The 20,829-nt window shown below is 44.1% G+C and overlaps 2 protein-coding genes across 2 annotated transcripts; both read right to left on the bottom strand.

The window, feature by feature from the left end:
• Window positions 1-8,877: 8,877 nt before the first annotated feature.
• LOC125353076 (olfactory receptor 1Q1-like) lies at window positions 8,878-9,822 on the bottom strand. The gene has a single exon (XM_048348540.1). The coding sequence runs from the start codon at window positions 9,820-9,822 to the stop codon at window positions 8,878-8,880; it is 945 nt and encodes a 314-aa protein (XP_048204497.1).
• An 8,390-nt stretch (window positions 9,823-18,212) lies between these two features.
• On the bottom strand, window positions 18,213-19,154 carry LOC125353068 (olfactory receptor 1468-like). Its single transcript, XM_048348531.1, has one exon. The coding sequence runs from the start codon at window positions 19,152-19,154 to the stop codon at window positions 18,213-18,215; it is 942 nt and encodes a 313-aa protein (XP_048204488.1).
• Window positions 19,155-20,829: the final 1,675 nt, after the last annotated feature.

The raw sequence follows: 20,829 nt of genomic DNA, 5'->3' as shown, positions 1-20,829 counted from the left end.
TGTAAGGGTTACTGGAAGGACCAAGGTTCTAAGTTCAGTAAGCCATTGTGACGTCCTGGCACTGCAGTTCTTCCCATGAGCCCTTCTGGCCACACTTGTCCAGCATCCCCTGTTCATGCTATGTTTGGGTCTCCACTGGACAGCCTGACCCCAAACCTCTACATAAATAGATAGTAAAAAAAAAAATATATGAATAACGTAAGAAGTTAGTACTATTTTAAAAATCAGGATATTGTTGGAATACTTTCAAGCCCAACACAAGGGGGACTGGAGCAGGAAAACAACATTCTAGGCCAGCATATGCTATAATGTAAGACCATGACTAAAAATAAATAAATAACCCAACTTATTGGAAAAGTAAAACACCATTAAAAAATATTGAGTCATAACCAAATAAAAGTCCATAGTATTTACAAATTCTTTTTTTTTATTTGGCTAGGATATGGATATTGATTTTATGATATTTATTTACATTTTATGCAACTGTTGTTATATATTAATATTTCATTGGAATATAACTGTGACAAGGGTACATTGTAGAGAAAAATATATAATTTTATCTATAAAACATATAAATCATATACAAAAAACACAGAAATGTATTCTGAGAGAAAAATAGGTGCCACAAGGCTCATTGTTGGCAGTATATTCAGGTGCTGGATGAGCCTTGTGCACAGGAGCCAAGGTGGTAGATTGCTCCAATTTGGCACAAGAATGGAGTGCTCTTAAACCACAGAGGACAAGAGTTAGTACTCCCATGAATGAGAGTACCCCAGCTGGTCCTCCCAAAAGAAACAGCAATAGAGCCAAGATGAGAAACACTGGATGCTCAGCACTGGAGTCAGGATCTCGGGGCCAGAGAACAGGAGACAAGAGGGCATCTGGCTCCCTAGGAGCAACCCACGCTGGAGCTGCCTCAGCCCGGAGCCCCAGAGCCAAGATGGAAGCTGGCTCTGATTAGGCACAGGAAGCTAGTGTTCTGATGGCAAAGAACACTAGAGTCAGCACTCCCAGCACAGATAGCAGCCCAGCGGGTGCTCCAGCCACAAAGAGTAGCATAGCCAAGGGCAGAAGCAGCTCCAGATCCTCACTGAAGGCTGCTTGTCCAGGATATACAAGCGGAACCAAGGTGGACGCTGACACTGGCTCTTCCTCAGCAATGGCTTTTGGTGCTGGGTGGGGACTGAGCACAGGAGGCAAGCTGGAACATGGTTCCATCTCTCCAAGGCCCATGGCTGCTTCTCTCACACTCAGCCCTGGAGCTACAGTGCAAGAGGGCTCAGGCTCCACAGTGGTCACTGCTGTTCCCTGGCCACTGAGCAGCGAAGCCAAAGTGGGTGAGGACTGTGCTTCCACACTGGCAGCCCTTGCTCCTTCAGGACTCTGCAGCAGATCCTGTGTGGCACGTGGCTCCTCTTCCACACCCGTTGCTTTGGCTCCCAGAGGCCCACAAGCCATGTGCAAGGCTGAAGTGGCCTCTGCCTGGGCAGCTGATGCCACGTGGTTGGGGGCCACATTCACTGGTGGAGAAGAATGCAGCCCTGAGGTTGGGGTGACACGGACCACTGGGGCTGCTACTGGAGCTGCAGGAGGAGACAAGATTTTTGTCATGATTCCTTTGTTCTGTGTGTGAGAAGTCCCACCATAGCTTTCTCCTTGCGTTTTCCCAGCCTGGGACCTTCCACACATCGTATGTGTCCACTTTGCTCCGCCCACACCAGATTCAGGATTCTCCTGCTCCTGGACCATGGCTATTCTTTTTTTATTGTCAAAGTGTGATACAGAGGGGTTACAGACTCCTATAAAAGGCAGTAAGTGCATTTCTTGGTCTAATTGTTACCTCCTTCCCTCATTTCCCTCCACACAACTCCTCCTTCCACTCTAGCCCCAAGAGTTGTGCAGTTGGTTTATACCAAATGGTTTCTAAGTGTTGTTTTTTTAATCATTTGTCTCTTCTTGTTCTTTGTCTCTTTATATTTTGGTATTCCCTCTCCTTTCCCCAGTTCTTGGAGCCTCCTCCCACTGGTGCCCTGCTCCTTTTGTCCCTCCACAGACCGGGTCTCAGTTCCAGGCTCCCCACCAATAAACGTGCCTTGGCTGTTCTCCTGGATCCTCAACTCTTCCAGTAGAAGAGAGAAATAGCACTGCAGGTCACTGCCATACATATAGAGCGTCAGGTAAGCCAGTAGCTGCCGGATGCGGGGACGATGTAGGGGACAGAGGAAGTCCTCCGGGAAGGCTTCCATCCAGGTTTTCAGGAGGCAGGAGAGGACACTAGAGGCAGATGGGTGGGAAGCAGAGTCTGCATGAGGCCAACAGCTTTGGTCATCTCTCTCTCACCTCTGTGATTATCACTGATATTGAAGACAGCAGCCCATCATAACACCAGCCCTTTCTGACTGTGCTGCCTGTTGCCAGCCAAGCAAGGCCAGGCCTGCAGGGGAACTGCAAGGACAGGCTCCAACTAAATGCTAGCAGCAGCTCTGTCCTCTTGTGCAAATTCTATTACCTTCTTCCTGTACTTGTAAGACGCCTGGAAACCTCCTGTTGTGACTCACATGCATATGGCTTTCTGGCTCCCTCCACACAGTTCTACTTGTGTAAGTGCCACTGCGTGGCCACAAGATCTCATCCAAACTGCTAGCAGCCTCTCAGGGGTTCTGACCCACAACAGATGTCCCTCATGCTGATCTGGGTAAACCTTCATGTCCTGGCCTAGGGAGAGGATGGATTCTAACAGGGCTCAACCCTGAGACCCAGTCTCAACTAGTACTAACAAGAGTCACCCCAGCCTGCTGTCTTTTTTTTTTTTTTTTTTTTTTGGCCAGTCCTGGGCCTTGGACTCAGGGCCTGAGCACTGTCCCTGGCTTCTTCCCGCTCAAGGCTAGCACTCCGCCACTTGAGCCACAGCGCCGCTTCTGGCCGTTTTCCTGTATATGTGGTGCTGGGGAATCGAACCTAGGGCCTCGTGTATCCGAGGCAGGCACTCTTGCCACTAGGCTATCTCCCCAGCCCCCAGCCTGCTGTCTTTATCCTTCTGTAGATGAAGCCTCCCAGTCCAAGGAACTGCTGACAAACACTGGAGTTGGGGCTCCTGAGTTGTCCCAGCATCCCCTCCGCAGGCCCAAACTCATACACATTTTTCTCCCCTCTGGAGACACATGCCTCCCCATGACCAATGTCCACTCACTTGCGGAGCTGCTCTGGAGTGATGTCATCCTCTCTGCGGTGGGGGAGCTTGTCTCTCCGTCCAGTGGAGCCTGTGGGCTTTTCAGAAGTCCAGAACCTGTGGATGATTTCAAGCATCACTGGCCAGCCCAAGACAGCCAGCATAGTCCTGTTCTTCCACTGCTAAAGTCAATGCCTGGATATCAGCCCTTGCATTGTAGCTGCTTCCTATCTCTGCATGGATGAGGACAATCAGTTCCTGTCATGATTACCCAATGAGACACGGTGCCTTCCTTCTGGCCCCAGCCAGCCCTACTCTATTTCTATGTTGAAACCTACTTCCTACAGGGAATCAGTTTTCTTCTTGCTGGAGAGAGACACTGGGTTTCTAAAGCCAAGGAGAACCAGAGTCCTAGGGCAGAGCCTAGAGCCCTAGATAGGACACTGCAAAGCATGAGCCAGGCCCAGACTAGGTCAGGGCTACCATGCTGGATTCACCTGACACTGCCAACTGCCAATGACGGGGTTGAGGTAGCACCCCACTGCCAGGCTCCCTTTTCAAGGTTGCCATTGCAGTTGAGGTGTCCTATCATATCTCAGCTGTGCTCACCATTTGCTTTTGTTTTTTCCCAGTCCTGAGGCTTGGACTCAGGGCCTGAGCACTCTGCCTGGCTTCCTTTTGCTCAAGGGTAGCACTCTACCTCTGTAGCTACAGTGTCACTTGAAGCTTTTCCTGTTTATGTGGTGCTGAGGAATGGAACCACTCGGCTTCATGCATGCTAGGCAGGCCCTCTACCACTAAGGCACATTCCTAGGTCCTGTACTCACCTTTTGAAAAGCAGGTGTATGACCTGCTCGGCATTTGCCCACCTCCTGTAGCTTTTGAAGAAGGTGTGGATGTAGACTGAGTCCTCCATCAACTGGGCAGGCACCAAGCAATCCACCTGCTCCTCTAGTGTGCCTGCTCTGAGTAGCTTTAGCCTTTCAGCCTCCACCCTGCCTGGGGTTGAGCCATTACCCTGGAGAACCATGGAGGGACAGTTCAAGTACAGTGTAAGAAATGACAAGAAGACTCATGCGTACAGTTTTGGCTGAAATAACTATTTGCCCACAGACACAAGCCATGTGTATTAAATTGCCCACTGCACCCCCACACCCCAATAGCAGGCACGGCAAGTCAGGAGCATAAAGATGGGAAACCTGGGTCAACCAGCTCTTGTTGTCTTCTGAGAGCGAGAATAATCAATTGACGCACTACTTAAGGTGCGAAGGGGTTGTAATCTCAAAAGGGATTTTACGTACAATATTAAACCGAGAACCAAAGCAGCCTTCCATCTTCAAATGCTAGCCTGCGACTATCTTGTCCTGGGCTAGCTACCTAGAACCCACACCTGAGACCTGTCCTGCCCTGTACTCTGAACTTCCACACCTTAATCTCCAACCACCTCAGCCTCCAAACCTCTAAACTTCCAGAAGTCAAGCTTCCTTCCCACAGGCCTTGCTTCTCCCCAGGCTTTAATCAAGCGTCCTCACAGGCCATCTCCTTCTCTGCAGGCCTCAGGCTCCATGATCTCCCTCAGGCCTCAGAACTTCCCTCAGGCATCAGGCTCCACACTCTCCCTCAGGCCTCAGGCTCTGGACTCTCCTTCCGGCCTTAAGCTTCAGACTGTCTCTCAGGACAAAGGCTTTGGACTCTCCCTCAGGCCTCAGACTTGGGACTCTAGCTCAGGCCTAAGGCTGTGGACTCTCCGCTCCTAGGGACAGACCGGCCCGGCTGGGATCACTGCTCCCCTCTTCTAGCCTGCCTGCTTTGCTGCCCACCTACTCTATTCTCCTCCTCTTGTCTTCTCTATACCTTATGCCCAAGCAGGCAACTTATTTAGACACTCAGGGCTCTCAAGCCCCTCCCTTACTCCTGAGGCAGCCTAATGCCACGCCCCTTCTATGTCCTAGGCAGGGACAGGGCAGGGGTTTTCCTGTTGGCGCCCATCATTACACTGTGTCCTGGCCTGCCTTGCCCCATGTCACCTGTGAGGTCCTCCGGAACAATCTGGAGAGGCGGAAGCAACGGCCAGGATGCATCCAGCGTGGACAGACGCGCCCCAAGCACCCTTGCCGCCTTTCTTCCTGGCCTGGGCCGCGACTAATACACTTACAACAACAAAACATTTTCTCAACAGTCACGATCCACACAAGCGCACGATGGGCGTCTTGAGCGGACTGTGAGGGTTACTGGAAGGACCAGGGTTCTAAGTCCAGTAAGCCATTGTGACGTCATGGCCCTGCAGTTCTTCCCATGAGCCCTTCTGGCCACACTTGTCCAGCATCCCCTGTTCATGCTCTGTTCCGGCCTCCACTGGACAGCCTGACCCCAATCCTCTAGCCCACTGTCCCCGGAGAGATCTGAGGGCAGACGCATCCTATTTGGGGGCTATCTTTACATGTGGGGTCCTAAACACACTGCCTCCCCCCACCCAGTTGTGACCCTGGACATAATCTTGTGTTTCTTAGGGTTTCCCAGCCCCCTGGACCCTGATCTCCAGATTCCCTTGGGGCTGCTTCCTGCTAGACCACCAGGTGTTTGGGCTCCTAAGTCCCTGTCTCTTTCAAGACAGGAAGTGGCACACATCAAGCAGGGAATACCTTGGTTATGGGAAGGTGGGATGGCATCCACCCAGAGTGGTGGCAGTGGGTTTATAGTTGTAGAAAAGCATTATGTACTATCATCTAGCTGTGGTTTGAGAAGTAGAGGAGTAGGCATTTGCGGGGGATTGTCTGTTAATACTGTGTGCCTCTTAAATATTAATATTAGTGAAAGAAAATATTGTTGCTTGATAATGTCTAATAATACTAAGGTACTGATATGTAGCCATCGTTAGAAAATGAGAGAATAGGCATCACTGTTCCAAAAGAAATGAACTCATTTCCTGACTTATGTAACTGTAGCACTTCTGCACACCACTTATAATATTCAACGTAAAAATTAAAATATTTCAAAAAAGAAAAACCCTAGATTTACTTAGAGATGGGATATTTGCTTAAGAAAAGTAAAAGAGGGAAAATAATTGAGGATTTTTGAGAACAAGGTTGTTTATAACCTGGACTATAAAATGTATGGTCATCATGGGTGGAAAGAGCAAATTAGGTGATAAATGATGTATTGTCAAAGGGACACTATCTGTAAATATAATATCAACTGTAAAATAGTAGGAAAATTAGAACTGGATTAAGTAAACTGGAAGAGAAGACGATGAAAAGGGAGATATTTAACATCATCTTCCCGGTTGGTGCAATTATTGGTAAAGGAAATATCTGTGCTAAGACAGACCGAAGGGGTGACTTGAGATGGAGCAAGGTGAGAGAGTGTGGAGACCTGGAATCCAAGGTGCTAATTAGATGGGCTATAGATTATATTCGTGTTGAGTTCATTTTTAATCCTTTTTTTTTTCCTCAAGCTAGCACTCTGCCACTTGAGCCACAGCGCCACTTCTGGCCATTTTCTGTATATGTGGTGCTGGGGAATTGAACCCAGTTCCTCATGTATAGGAGGCAAGCACTGTTGCCACTAGGCCATATCCCCAGCACGAGTTCATTTTTTTTTTTTGGCCAGTCCTGGGCCTTGGACTCAGGGCCTGAGCGCTGTCCCTGGCTTCTTCCCGCTCAAGGCTAGCACTCTGCCACTTGAGCCACAGCGCCGCTTCTGGCCGTTTTCTGTATATGTGGTGCTGGGGAATCGAACCTAGGGCCTCGTGTATCCGAGGCAGGCACTCTGGCCACTAGGCTATATCCCCAGCCCCACGAGTTCATTTTTAATGACCAGCAAACAATGTTAAACCAAGACAAAGAATCAATGCTAAAGTTATCAGTGGTGAAGGGAGAACCACCAAGTAACTGGCTAATTATGGCCGCAAGAACAGAAAAGTCTGTTTGAAAGAACTTCAAGGCAATTTCGATTTTTCGAAAATGTGGTAAGGAAGGATCTGAAATTGGAATCAAATTGGGGAGCTGGAAAATCTTAGGAACCCACAGGTCCTTTGTCCATGGCTCTGGAATTACAGAATTCTTTTATTAATATTGCTTCCCTTCATCATTTGGACTCATTTTCCTTTCTCTCTGTAGGCCAGTCCTTTCTCCTCCTGCTTGTCCATGGCAGCATTGAGCCCTGCTCATCGTGGTATCAAATTTGTCTAGAGAATGGGAACGCTCAGTACAGAAACTAATTCGCAGATCAACCCTCATGTAGGCAAGCGTGTGATTTGTTTGGTTTTTGGTTTTTCTGACTTTTGAACTCAGAACTTTGCCGATGTTTAAGCTCAGGACTCACTGTTTGTGAGATAGGCTCTATGCCACTAGAATTCTTGAGCCACACTTCTAGGCCAGTTTGCTGCAGTTTATTTTGAGATAGAGTCTCACTTTTTTTCCCTGGTCGGCTGGATCACACTCCCCTATTTAAGCTCCCATATACCTAGGATGACAGGCACACACTGCCAGGCTAAGCCTTTTCTGTTGACATGGCGGTCTGGTGGGGTTTTTTCCTTGGGACGGCCTGGAATTGCAGTCTTCTCAATCTCAGCTTCCCACATAGATTGAGACGGCTGTTACATGCCTCCACACCTAGCTGTCCATGGAGATGAGGTCATGTAATCTTTTCATCCGTGTTTTTTTATGTTCTCCAACTGTGATCTTTCTCATCTTTATCTCCCTAGTAGTTAGGATTCCAGGTGTGAGCCAGCAGTGCCCCCAAGAAAAACAAAACAATAGCAGACTCAACATGCAAAACTGTTAATATGATTTTCTTACAACACTATTTTAATGTTTGTTTTCTCACAAACATTTCTGGAGGATTCAAAACGTACAAATTGTGAATTTCTGGAGTTTTCCATTTAATAGTTTCAGAGCATGGTCGCCTCTGGGTAGCTGCAAGTAGGAGAAGTGAACTTGCTGAAAAAGGTAGGACTGTGGTCTTTATTTACTCTCCTGCCCATCTCTCCATCTAAAGAAGAAAGGAGATTTTCAGAAAAGGCAATAGCACTAGGAGTTGAGCCCAATCAGATTATAAGGCTAAAGGAGGTCAGTAACAGAACTATCTCCTTGCAATAGACAAGGAGATGGGCCAGGGATGCTAAGTGAATGAATGAATGAATGAATGAATGATGAATGAAGCCAAAGATAATAGGAAAATATTGAAGGAAAATATTGAGTGTGTAATGTGTTTCCTGGAAAAAGTGAGGAAATCATTCTTTATTTTGTCATTCATCAGTCTGTGTCAGGGGTGTCATTTTGACAGTGGTCCTTAGTGACTTTTTTGTCCACTTTTTGGTCTGGTCCCCAATCTTTACAATTCATGAGCTCCCCATAGCCATTTGCAAAACTCATTTCCTGTGTGAATCAGCCAGGATTGATTTCTGATGCTGTTCTCTATAAACTCCGTGGACCAAACCTCTGTTGTTATTTAAGTGCAGGCCCACAGAACATGGTGCTCGATTATAGTTAAAGCTATGCTGGCATTTCATCCCCTGTATAAGGTAGTCCTATTTTGTTTCACAGACCTTGGTTTAAGGGGTATCTTAGGAGAGTGTCTGATGAGGAAATCCATGAGATGTACTTAATTTAGATATTTCTGGAATGTTCTGAAGGAGAGAGACTTGTGAGATTAAACAAATGATTTCTGGAGACTAAGTTAATAACCAAAAATTTCTATGTGAGATCTTATCCAAAGAAAGAAACATATATTCTTCTCATCTGTTTTCTGAAGGCCCCCTGGACATCACCATTCCTCAGGCTATAGATGAAGGGATTCAGCATGGGTGTGACCACTGTGTACATGACTGTCACAATGCGCCCCTTGGCCACTGAGTAGCTGGAAAGGGGCCGGAGGTAAACCCAGATGAGGGTGCCATAGAATATGGCCACAACGGTGAGGTGGGAGCCACAGGTAGAGAAGACTCTCCACTTTCCCTTGGCAGAGGGGATGGAGAGGACTGCTGAGATGATACAGGCATAGGAGACAAGGATGAAGGCCAGGGCTCCATTGGTGACAATCACACCTTCTGTGTGAATCATCAAGGTGTTGAGGTGGGTCCTGGTGCAGGAGATCTTCATCAGAGGGTAGAGGTCGCAGAAGAAGTGAGGGATCCTGCTGTCTGCACAGAAGATCAGCCGGCCCATGAGAAGGGTGTGCAGCAGGGCATGGAGATGGGAGAGAACATGGCACATGACCACCATCTGTGCACACAGCACTTTTGTCAGGATGGTGGGGTAGCGCAGAGGACGGGAGATGGCCACATACCTGTCATAGGCCATCACAGCCAAGAGGAAGTTTTCAGTGGCTCCAAAGCAAATGAAGAAATAAGTCTGGGCTAGACAGCCCATGTAAGAAATGGTCTTTGTAGAGGAGAAAATATTCTGTAGCATCTTGGGGACTGTGGTAGAGGTGAAGCAGATGTCTGCCAGAGCCAAGTTACTAAGGAAGATATACATGGGGGTGTGAAGGCGAGGAGAAGAGATAATTAGCATGATGATGGCAAAATTTCCAGAAACGTTGATTGTATACATGAGTAGAAAGAGAAGAAAGAGTGGAATTTGTTCCTCTGGGTGGGTAGAAATGCCCAAGAGAACAAACTGGGAAACAGTGGTCCAGTTGGTATTGTCCATCTGTTAACCATGAGAACAAAGAGGATTATTTCCATAGACTGTTGCATTCAACAACACATGGTGCTAATAAAGTGCTTCATAATTTCTTCTACATGATATGGATGTTTTTCATTTTCACTGATATCATTACCATCACCATAAGCTAATTTACTTTGAAGGAGAAACCTTGGATGCATTGTCATATGTAAATCTTATAATTATACCCCAGGAGGCAATTATTATTGTGTTAACTGTTTCAAAGTAGAAAACTGAAGCATGGACAGTTTCAGCTGATAAAGGTCAAATTTGATTTTAAATCATGTTTATCAGGATCTAAAAGTTTATGTTATTAATCCCTTTATAACATTACCCATTCAACTAAACCAAAACATCTTATTTAGGGTAATAGACTTGCATAGAACTGCATAGCCAAGGAATCTACCTGCTGAAAGGAATATCAGAGTTCATTTGGTTCAGAAATTTTCAGAGGCTTCATACCTTACTGGCACCCAAAAGTTTCTCAAACCATTCACATTGTTTTTACAAGAATGAATGTCAAGATTCTCCATTTCCATATTTCTCTTATCTAAGCCCCTCCTGTTTTTACCATGTCTCCTTCTGCATTATCCTGTTTCACATGTAACAAACGAGAGAGAACTAGTAATAGAACTGAGGCTGATTTCAGGCTTATTGTAGTAATCAATAATATCTATTTCTGGGCACATGAACTACTTAGGAAAACATTGCGGTAGATGTCTTTAAATAAAGCTTTCTATTTATTTCTATTATGTCTAGGAATTCTACCTTTGTGAATCTAACCAATTGAGTAATAAAAACGCTGGAAAGCCAAGTATGAGCCACCACACCTAGTCACTCAGGAGGTAGATACAGGACAGACCATGATTCAAGACAAGCCTTGGCTATAAAAGTTTATGAGATCTTATTTCTACTGAGCAGTGTTGGACTATCATCCCAGCTATGGTGGAAAATACAAGTAGGAGGAACATAGCCCAGGCTAGCCCAGAGCAAGAAGAGAGAGACTACCTAAAAATGATCAGAGTAAAAAGGATTGAGGCTATAGCTTAGGCAGTAGAGCACGTGCCTAGAAAATGCAAAACTTTGAGTTCAAAACTCCAATACCACAAAAAACATACTTGACTTTTTTTCAAAAAGTTGAAAAAAAAACAGTTTGAATTTTGCTGTGTGCTGACCACTATACTAAATTCCACACACATAATAATGAGATCTAATCGGTATATAAATAATCTGGAGATGAGTTTTAAATATGTAGGAGATGGTTTGTAAGTTACATGGAAATATACTGTCATTTTATGTAAAGGACTTAAGGCTCTGCAGATACTGATTTCTATGGGAGAATCCTAGAATTGATTTCCCATGGATACTGAGGAACAATTGTATTCAAAAGTTTATAATATACTACTATATGAAACTGTCATTTGTGCAGATAAAAATGAATAACAAAGTCTAATTTCATATAAGAGAAGCAAAGAATTATCTAATTTTTTTCACTTTTTGGAAAATTTTCAGCATCAGCTGGTTGTGAGTTTATAGTTTAGAAAACGCTTTCTCACCTTGGATCTCAGGACAGGCACAGAAAAGAGGACATTCAGCTTGGAAGTCAGCCCTATCTGTTACTTGGGGGCATTTCTATGGCAAGGCTTCCCACGAGGCAGGAGGCAGCCTCGGGAGCTACCAGAGGGCGGGAGGGCTGCCTGGAACCTTGGAGTCGTCTTCTCTTCCTCATGGTTGGCAGAGACAATCCTATCAGACTCACAGTCTGGTGCCCAGCACATCAGCCCATATGGGTAGAGGAGAAGAATGGAGTGTAGGTGAGGAAGGAAATAGGAAGGTCAAAATCTTGCTTTATAAAGGGCTGGCCTTCGGCCCAGAAAATTGAACATCTGAGCTCTATCTCAGATTTGCCATGACATTTCTCTAAAATCTTGGGAAAACCACTGGCCATCTTCATCTGGGGAATGAAAAAGGTACCTGCTTCTTTTTTTTTTTTAATACAGAGGCTTTCTTGAAAAAAAATAAACACAACAACAACTGATGTGTCTATCAATGTGAAGGTCCGTAAAAAGTCCTCTGAAATAGAGAATCTGCTTTAAATTTCTATAGAACAATTGCTCCCTATCACTGAAGAGGGACCTTTGTAAAAACAGGAGCTACTTGTACAACAAGTAAGGCTGTTCTCCAAGATTCCCTGTTTCATCATTGGTCCCCTGAAGAAGGAAGGCAAGTGTGAGATTTGGCCTACCGTATCCACGCATGACTTCTCAGTCACCTAACTCTTATTGCTCATCAATTGCACTGTATATAAAAATGCATAAATTGCTCATAAATGCATTCCCAACTGGCTGAGGCTCTCCAGAATTTCATTCACTATTTCTCTGACTAAGGGAAATTTTCTCTGAAAGGCATTAGTCTTGACTGTGCAGGTCACTCATAGCTCTGTGCATAAAATTTATTTTCTTTTTACTTGTTTTGTCTTTTCTTTATTGATACTGAGGATGGAACCCAGGGTAGATGACGATGATGGAAGAGACACTATGAAGGGAAAGGAGAGGACAGAGATGTTGTACAAAATCAATAACAAACTTCCATCATCGTACAAAGGATCAATTTGGGGAGAGTCCTCCCTCTAGAAACTACAGAAAGCCTATGGAGGATTTTGCCAATAGGTCCAGAAACTTCCTTGCTGTGGGGGGCAGCTCTCTGAGAGAAGATACACACCTTATGAGATTAGTGCTTCCATTTCCCCTTGGGCAGTGTGTGTTCTCAGGTCTTGTCTTGACAGCAGGAGAGAATCACCCACTCAGGAAAGACAGAGGGAGTTGACCAGCATGGGAGAAAAATATGAAGTAAGAGTGGATGGGTGAACATCCCAGACTTCTGTGGCACTTTTGTTGGCAGAGGCAGAGGATACGACTGAGGAAAACTCTGTACACTGAGGTTTATCACATTGCCTCTACACGAATACCAGGCTTCTCACTAGCTTGAAGTCTCGTGTGTACCACTGTCCAAGCTTATCCCTGGGGAGAAGAACCCCTGAGGCTTTGCATCCAATGCCAGCCTTAGTGGCTGTTAGGGGAAAGATCCGGAGCCCAGAGGCCTTGAGAAGGAAGCCCAGAGACATGGCAATGGCAGGAACAGGTGTCTCCCTGCCCTGAGCTCGTTGTAACATGCTTCTTGCTTCACTGCCTTCAAAAGTAATTTTTAAGGGCTGGGGATATAGCCTAGTGGCAAGAGTGCCTGCCTCGGATACACGAGGCCCTAGGTTCGATTCCCCAGCACCACATATACAGAAAACGGCCAGAAGCGGCGCTGTGGCTCAAGTGGCAGAGTGCTAGCCTTGAGCAAGAAAAGGCCAGGGACAGTGCTCAGGCCCTGAGTCCAAGGCCCACGACTGGCCAAAAAAAAAAAAAAAAAAAGTAATTTTTAAAAGAAATTATCAGCAAAAAAGGCATGCAAAAGTGATGGTGTGTTTTTCTTCCTATCCTTTCCAGTTGTAATCACTTTTCTTTTTCTACATGAATCCATTCATACACTTCTCTAGGCACTAATGAATATATGTAACAGATTATATAGATTATATATAGAGAGAGAGACATATAGGTTACATATGCCTATATATAATCTTCATACAGAAACTCGGATTTTATTCTGGAGCTCACTTTTCTCTCAAATATGCCATGAATTTCTTGTTACAAAAAACAGTGTTACCTTTATGTAGAATATCAATTGCACCACTACTTACAAACATTCCTCTTCTATACCACTTATTTTTATCTAGAATAAAAGACAATGTTAGAATTAACATTTTCTTACCACTACTTACAAACGTTCCTCTTCTATACCACTTATTTTTATCTAGAGTAAAAGACAATGCTATAAGTAACATTTGCTTACAGTATCTTTCTTCTGCACAGATAAAAATATCTGGAAGTATATATATTTTAAATTTTAATGACAACTACTATATTGTTTTTCAAAATGTTTGTACCAAATGCACAGTGTTCAGGAGACTATTAACTAGTATCCCTTTCTTCCCAATCTAACAGAAGCTTTTACAAGCCCTACTGTTTTCTAGTACAAGAAGGGGAAATGAGGAATGATGTTCATGATGGCCTTACTTTTTATTTTTCTGATTGATGAGTACTCTATACATACTCTCACACACCTATATACCATCTTAGAAGAGAAGAAAGGAGAGAAGAATGGAGAAGAGAAAGGGAGAAAAGATTCCTTCAAAACCTTTTTGAAGTTTTGGAGCATACTCTTGCTCACATTTTCTATGTGCTTGATAAGATTTTGTTATTGATTTGCAGGGGTTATCATATAGTTGCTGAGAAATACTAGTTTATGCTTTCTTTTTTTATTTGATCTGGAAAGGCACATACATTGTGTTGGGAATTAATAAAATAAAAAAAGATTAGCAACGTAGAAGCTTGGTTGCAATGGGCCAAGCTAATCATCCTGACTGCTTGGGAGGCAGATATTGGAGAATTACAAGTCAAAGCCATTCTGGGCACAAAGAAGTTTGGGAGACTCCACCTCAAACCAACCAATGGCAGAGCATGGTGGTGAGTTGTCTGTCTCCGAACCTCAGTGACAGGAGAAAACAGAAATAAGGGATCAAAGTTCAGACAGCCCCAGCAGAAAGAACATTTTTGAAAATAACTAACCTGAAGAAAGAAGAAAAGTAGCCAGAATTGTGCTTCAACTGATAGAATGCTTGCTTAGAAAGCAGGAGGCCCTGGGGGCTGGGAATATGGCCTAGTGGCAAAAGTGGTTGCCTCATATACACAAAGCCCTAGGTTCGATTCCTCAGCACCACATATGTAGAAAACAGCCAGAAGTGGTGCTGTGGATCAAGTGGCAAAGTGCTAGCCTTGAGCAAAAAGAAGCCAGGAACAGTGCTCAGGCCCTGAGTCCAAGCCCCAGGACTGGCAAAAAAAAAAAAAGATAATCAAATGCCCTAATGGTTTGGAATAAATTAATGTCAAGTCTTCTTCCCATAAAGTTGAGGAAATTTTCTAGTGTTGACTTCACCTTTCTGCAAATGCTGTGATGGTGGGTGAGGGGAGCTGAGGGCTTTGGTGTGAGATCAGCATCTATAGAAAGCAGTAATAATGACTTGAAAAAGTGATAATGACTTTAAATCCAGCCTCTTCAGTGGAACTCATGCACTTATTCTACATTCATTTCTTCAGCTAAATCTGTAGATTCAAGGAAGGTGACAATAAATATAACAAAATCCCCATGCAATGCACTAGATTACAAACTTCATGAAGACTGGGACAAGCTCTCTTTTGTTCTCTAAAGATTGCCCCAGCCCTAGCAGGGTACAGAACAGCATCTTGGTTGGTGAATATTTGTAGAATAAAAGGAAGAATAAATTAAATAGCTGCCAGGCAATTATTTATTGGGTGACATTGAGATCATTGCAAGAACGGCCTAGAGAAATCAGAGGAGATGAAGCAAGATAGTAGATGAGAATTTCCATGATCTGACTCCAAAAATGAGAAAAGTCAGGATAACAAAGGAAAGCCTATGTCCTGAAAAGAAAAAGAGAACACCTATGAATGGTCATAAAAGTGATGAGAGGGGCTGGGGATATGGCCTAGTGGCAAGAGTGCTTGCCTCGTATACATGAGGCCCTGGGTTCGATTCCCCAGCACCACATATACAGAAAAACGGCCAGAAGTGGCGCTGTGGCTCAAGTGGCAGAGTGCTAGCCTTGAGCAAAAGGAAGCCAGGGACAGTGCTCAGGCCCTGAGTCCAAGGCCCAGGACTGGCCAAAAAAACAAAACAAAAAAAAACAAAAACAAAAACAAAAGTGATTAGAGAAGAGACAAAAAAGCATGGAGAAAGGTGAGAGAGAAAAGTAATAGAGAATCTTAGGTTCTAACTTTGGTTCCCCAGGAGGGAAGAAAAGCTGAAGCCACAACAATGAAGGTGGCCCAGTGGCCTGGGTAATAGACTGAGAGGTGGAACTGCACAATCAGCTCCCTACTTCCCACAACTCTTGGGTTTGTTGTGACTGTGACAGCTCCTGTGTCACAGGACCTGGCTAACATTGTAACAAGAAGTTGTTTCTCATCTCTCATTTTGCTATAGTGAGTTGTTATCTTGAGGAGCCTAGTGTTTGATACTGAATGGTGTCACATAGCTTTCTTCTTAGGCTTTCTTTAAAATTTTCCAGTTTTGGTTTTTAAATTTAAGTCTAGTGCAGGTTGGTTGTTTATTGTCTGAGATAAATTTAGTTTCATTCTTCTGCATGTACCTGCATTATTGGGTGGGCGGTGGGGGGGGGGGGGGGAACTACCCTTTCTCCTTGTGTGTTTCAGTACCTACCCTTAAAAAAAGAACAAAACAATAGATCATAATAAATAAAAGGCTGGATTAAAAATTGGGCCAGAAACCTAAAAAGGATCTCCTACTAAAAGGATATATAGATGTCAAATAAGCATTTAAAGAGAAGGTGGTCATCATATGTCATCAGGGAAATGCAAATTAAAACCATACTGAGATACTGCTCCTCAATTATTAAGGGGTTGGGAATCAAGAACACTTGACATGTCATGGTAGGGAGGAGGTGGAGCTGCAGGAGCTCTGGTTCTCTGCTGGTAGAAATGGTATCTGTCACTTCAGAAGACAACTTGGCAGTTCTTAAGACAACATCATAACTGCACCATACCATACAGCCCAACAATCAATCATGATCCTTGACACCTTTCTAAAGAAGTTAAAACTTCATCTACCGAAAACATACTTGCACATAGATGTTTAGGGCAGCTTTTATTCATAACTGCAAAATTTGGGAAGCAATTCAGATATTCTTTAGTAAGTGACTGGATAACCTGTGTTGTATCCAGACAACAGATGATTACCCTGAACTCAACAAAGATGTGAGCTGATCACGATGATTATATATATGACTAGATGGGTCAAATTAGGATCCCTTTGTACAACTACTTATAGATAATAATAGGAACTATATATGGAGAAACTGTAGGTGTATTCGTAAGTGAAAGAAGACAATGGGAAAGGGTTATACATGCATAATTTCAACTAAATGACATTCTAAAAAGAATAATATTAAGTAGACAACACAATGATTAGTGGGGGTTTTAAAGGGTAGTATGAGGCAGAGATGAATAGGAAGAACCTAAGAGATGTTTAGGACTGTGAAAATACTTTGTTTTGTCCAAGCCTATAAAATATAGAACACCAAGCATGAATCTTAATTTAAAATAGGGACTCTGGATAACAATGGTGTATAAAGGTAAATTTTAATATCATTTTTAACCAATATAAATTCCAGAAGAGAATACTCAAGGCTGTGGCTGTCCGTGAGTAAGGGTGATGGAATATTCTCTCTCTCATTCTCTCTCTGTCTCTCTGTCTCTGTCTCTCTCTGTCTCTCTCTCTCTCTGTCTCTCTCTCACTCACTTCTTCTGTGGTCCTAAAACTGTTCTAAAAATAAAGGCTTAAAATCTTTTATAATTAAATTCTTGTTATAGGCAAGATGACTCAAAGAAGTTAAAAACCTACTCTTAAAATCACTGAACATCTAATTGGTGGAGCTATGATTTGGGATTAGTAGGGTTGTATTGTCTGGGTTTCAGGATACAACACACCGAGTATCTAAGTGCTTTCCTTGCCATCTCCACATGTAGGCAGTGTGCGCATGTGTATGCATGTGTATGCGTCTTCCTGGCTCTTGGACTTACACACAAGAGTATGTGCTCTTTTAATTAAAATTGGTTATCAAGAAAAATCAGGGAGGAACTGGGCTGAACTTGTCCAAATGAATTGATTAGACAAGGCAGAGCCATGACAGGTGTCACTTCATCAAGCTTTCTCCACTTGAAAGCACAGGACATACCTGGTGAAGACTTGCTAGCAAATTCTTCTACCTATATTACACTGAATTTTGGTCATTCTTATGGGACAAATATAAAGAATTAAATTAACCAATTATAATTCTCCTTAATGGATTTTCCAAGACTGTGTTCAGAAACTTCCAAGATACCTAGCAGAGAAAGCAATCAATCACCTACAAGACTTTTGATAATGAGTCAAGAACACTGAACACCTTTGAGATGGGTTAAGAATACTACGAACCAGATTTCTATAGTGTGAGTTACTGTTCTAACAGAGGGAGAAGAGAAGCTCTAAGATTTATTAGGTAGGCAGTACCTCTCAAACCAGATTTAGTAAGTGCTTGTTGAACCCTTACCCTGAGCCAATGAGTTTACATTTTACTGATCACTATCCACTTGCCTTGTCAGAAAGCTAACAAGATCTGAGATTTTAACTTAGACACCAAAGTAACTCCACAAGTTGGCCTCCTCTGCATTCCCACAGTGAGGCCTCTGGTCTCATGAAGACTGCAGTGCCCTCCTGCTCAGGATTCTCCCCAAGGCGTCCTTCATGTCTTTGTTTCTCAGGCTATAGATGAACGGGTTCAGCATGGGGGTCACCACCGCATACATCACTGCTGCCATCTTGTCCTTGCTGACCGACTCGGAAGCAGAGGGAATAAAGTAAACCCCAATGGCAGACACATAAAACAGGCAGACTGCGGAGAGGTGGGAGCCACAGGTGGAGAAAGCCTTCCATTTACCACTTGCTGAGGGGACTTTCACAATGGCGGCCACGATGCGGATGTAGGAAACAAGGATCAGCAAAGGAATCAAGATGGTCAATGCGCCTCCCCAGTACATCAGCACGCACTGATTGGCATAGGTGTTGGAACAAGACAGCTTTAACAGGGGAAGAAGGTCACAGAAGAAGTGAGGGATGGCATTGTCCTTGCAGAAGGATAACTGAGCCAGGAGAATGGTGTGGGTGAGAGAATAGGAAAATGCAAGGACGAGGGACATGACCACCAGCAGGATGCAGCATCGGGGACTCATGACCAGGGCGTAGTGAAGAGGATAACAAATGGCCACGAGTCTGTCATAAGCCATCACTGCCAGCAGGAAAACATCTAGGCCAATGAACCACAGGAAGAAATGGATCTGAGACAGGCACCCAGCATAGGGGATGGTGTTACTGTGAGCCTGGATGCTTGTCAGCATCCTGGGAACTGTGGTAGATGATAAACCCAAGTCAGTGAGGGAGAAGTTGGCCAGGAAGAAGTACATGGGTGTGTGGAGGCATGGCTCAGAGCCAATTGTCAGGATGATGAGACTGTTCCCTGCCACCGTGAACAAGTAGATGGTCAGAAAGAGTCCAAAGAGGAAATCCTGCTGTTCCTGCTGCTCAGAGAGCCCCAAGAGGAGGAACTCTAAAACCTTGCTGTGGTTTCCTGTTTTCATGTTGCAGTGTGCCTAGAAGAATAAAATGGAGAATGACATTTCAAAAGAAAATGTTTTTCTCCCCTGGTATTGTCCTGATGAAAACAAGCTCATAAAAATGGCATCCAAGTATTGACGGCTGTCCATTATTTCATTGAGACCCTCAAGAGCCATAGGACATCATCGTGACCACTGGGTGAACTTTGTGTCAGCAGAACCAATACCTGGGATAATCAACAAGAGAGAACAGGTTTACTTTGACTCAGCTTTTGTGATTAGCCTGTGACAAGGTAGCCCATTTGGCAGGAGGTAGAGCAAAACTGCTCCTCTCATGGCTGGGTCATGAAATGGAGAAATAGGAAGAGACCAGGCTACTGCAATACTCTTGAAGACTTGTTCCTACCATTAAAAAAAAAGTCTCATTAAGCTTCAACTTTGAAAGTTTCCACCTCGTCCCCAAAACATAAAGCTGAGGACTAAGCCTTTAACACACAGGTACTTAAACACTAGAAGTGCTTTACTGATCTCATTGGAGTTTCGTTTCTGTAAGTTAAAAAAAGAAACTCTATTTTTCCAATAAGAAAACAAAGATAAAGGCAGGTCATTTGTCCGAGGTGATATGAGTACCTAGAAAAGTCCACACTTGATCTCTAGACCATCTGAGTCAGCACTTACCCAACTGATGTCAAGCAGCCTCAGGCACTATGGAGCTACAGGGTTCTTTCCTCTTGGATAATCACTCATTCACAGTAAGGCTCCTTCTGAAGACTCAGCCTCTCTCCTTGTGCAGTAGAAGAGAAGTCCGGGTGGTGGGTTGCTGTGGGCAGGTTTCTAAAGTCACTTACCCCCCCCCCCACATAAGGGGAGCTAGGCACCCCTAAGGTGGCACACAGGGGAATATTTACCAGGTTTGGATACCTCAGGGTTCTAATTTATTCATGGGAACAGAGACTATAATTATCTCTGAATCCCTAAAGCAAAGACAATGTACTGCTATTTTCAAGTGGGATTTCTGTTCCAGTTGTAGACTCTCAAAGAGTGTTTCTCTTGTCCATGTCCTTGGAGGTGCTGTTCTGGGCTTGCTGATGCTACCTGCAAGTCTGGTTCAGATGGAAACCCTCGAGTAAATAATCCACAAGGAGACAGCAAAGATGGGGCAGTTCTTCCACATTTGGCTTTAACATCGTTTTAGCTCAAGTGTCTTGGCCAGTACTCTCATTCTTCCCAGTGTTATTGGTATTATTTATTGTTTTCCTTTTTAGAAGTTCACTTCATAAATATGGTAGGTCAAAAATCTATTGCAATATAGATGGACATTTAGCATTATTTTTCCAGTTTTGATATGTTAAGAATACAGTTGCTTGATGGGGCTGGGGATATAGCCTAGTGGCAAGAGTGCCTGCCTCGGATACACGAGGCCCTAGGTTCGATTCCCCAGCACCACATATACAGAAAAAACGGCCAGAAGTGGCGCTGTGGCTCAAGAGGCAGAGTGCTAGCCTTGAGCGGGAAGAAGCCAGGGACAGTGCTCAGGCCCTGAGTCCAAGGCCCAGGACTGGCCAAAAAAAAAAAAAAAAAAAGAATACAGTTGCTGTTAATATTCTTGTACATATGTATATAGTTTTCTGGAGTGAAATTACATATATGTGCCAAGGGATGGAAATATTGGTTGGGGGAAATACATTAGTAAGTATTA

This window comes from Perognathus longimembris, chromosome 1 (assembly GCF_023159225.1).
Source record: "Perognathus longimembris pacificus isolate PPM17 chromosome 1, ASM2315922v1, whole genome shotgun sequence".
Taxonomy (NCBI): Eukaryota; Metazoa; Chordata; class Mammalia; order Rodentia; family Heteromyidae; genus Perognathus; species Perognathus longimembris.
This window is presented reverse-complemented; position numbering and strand designations above follow the sequence as displayed.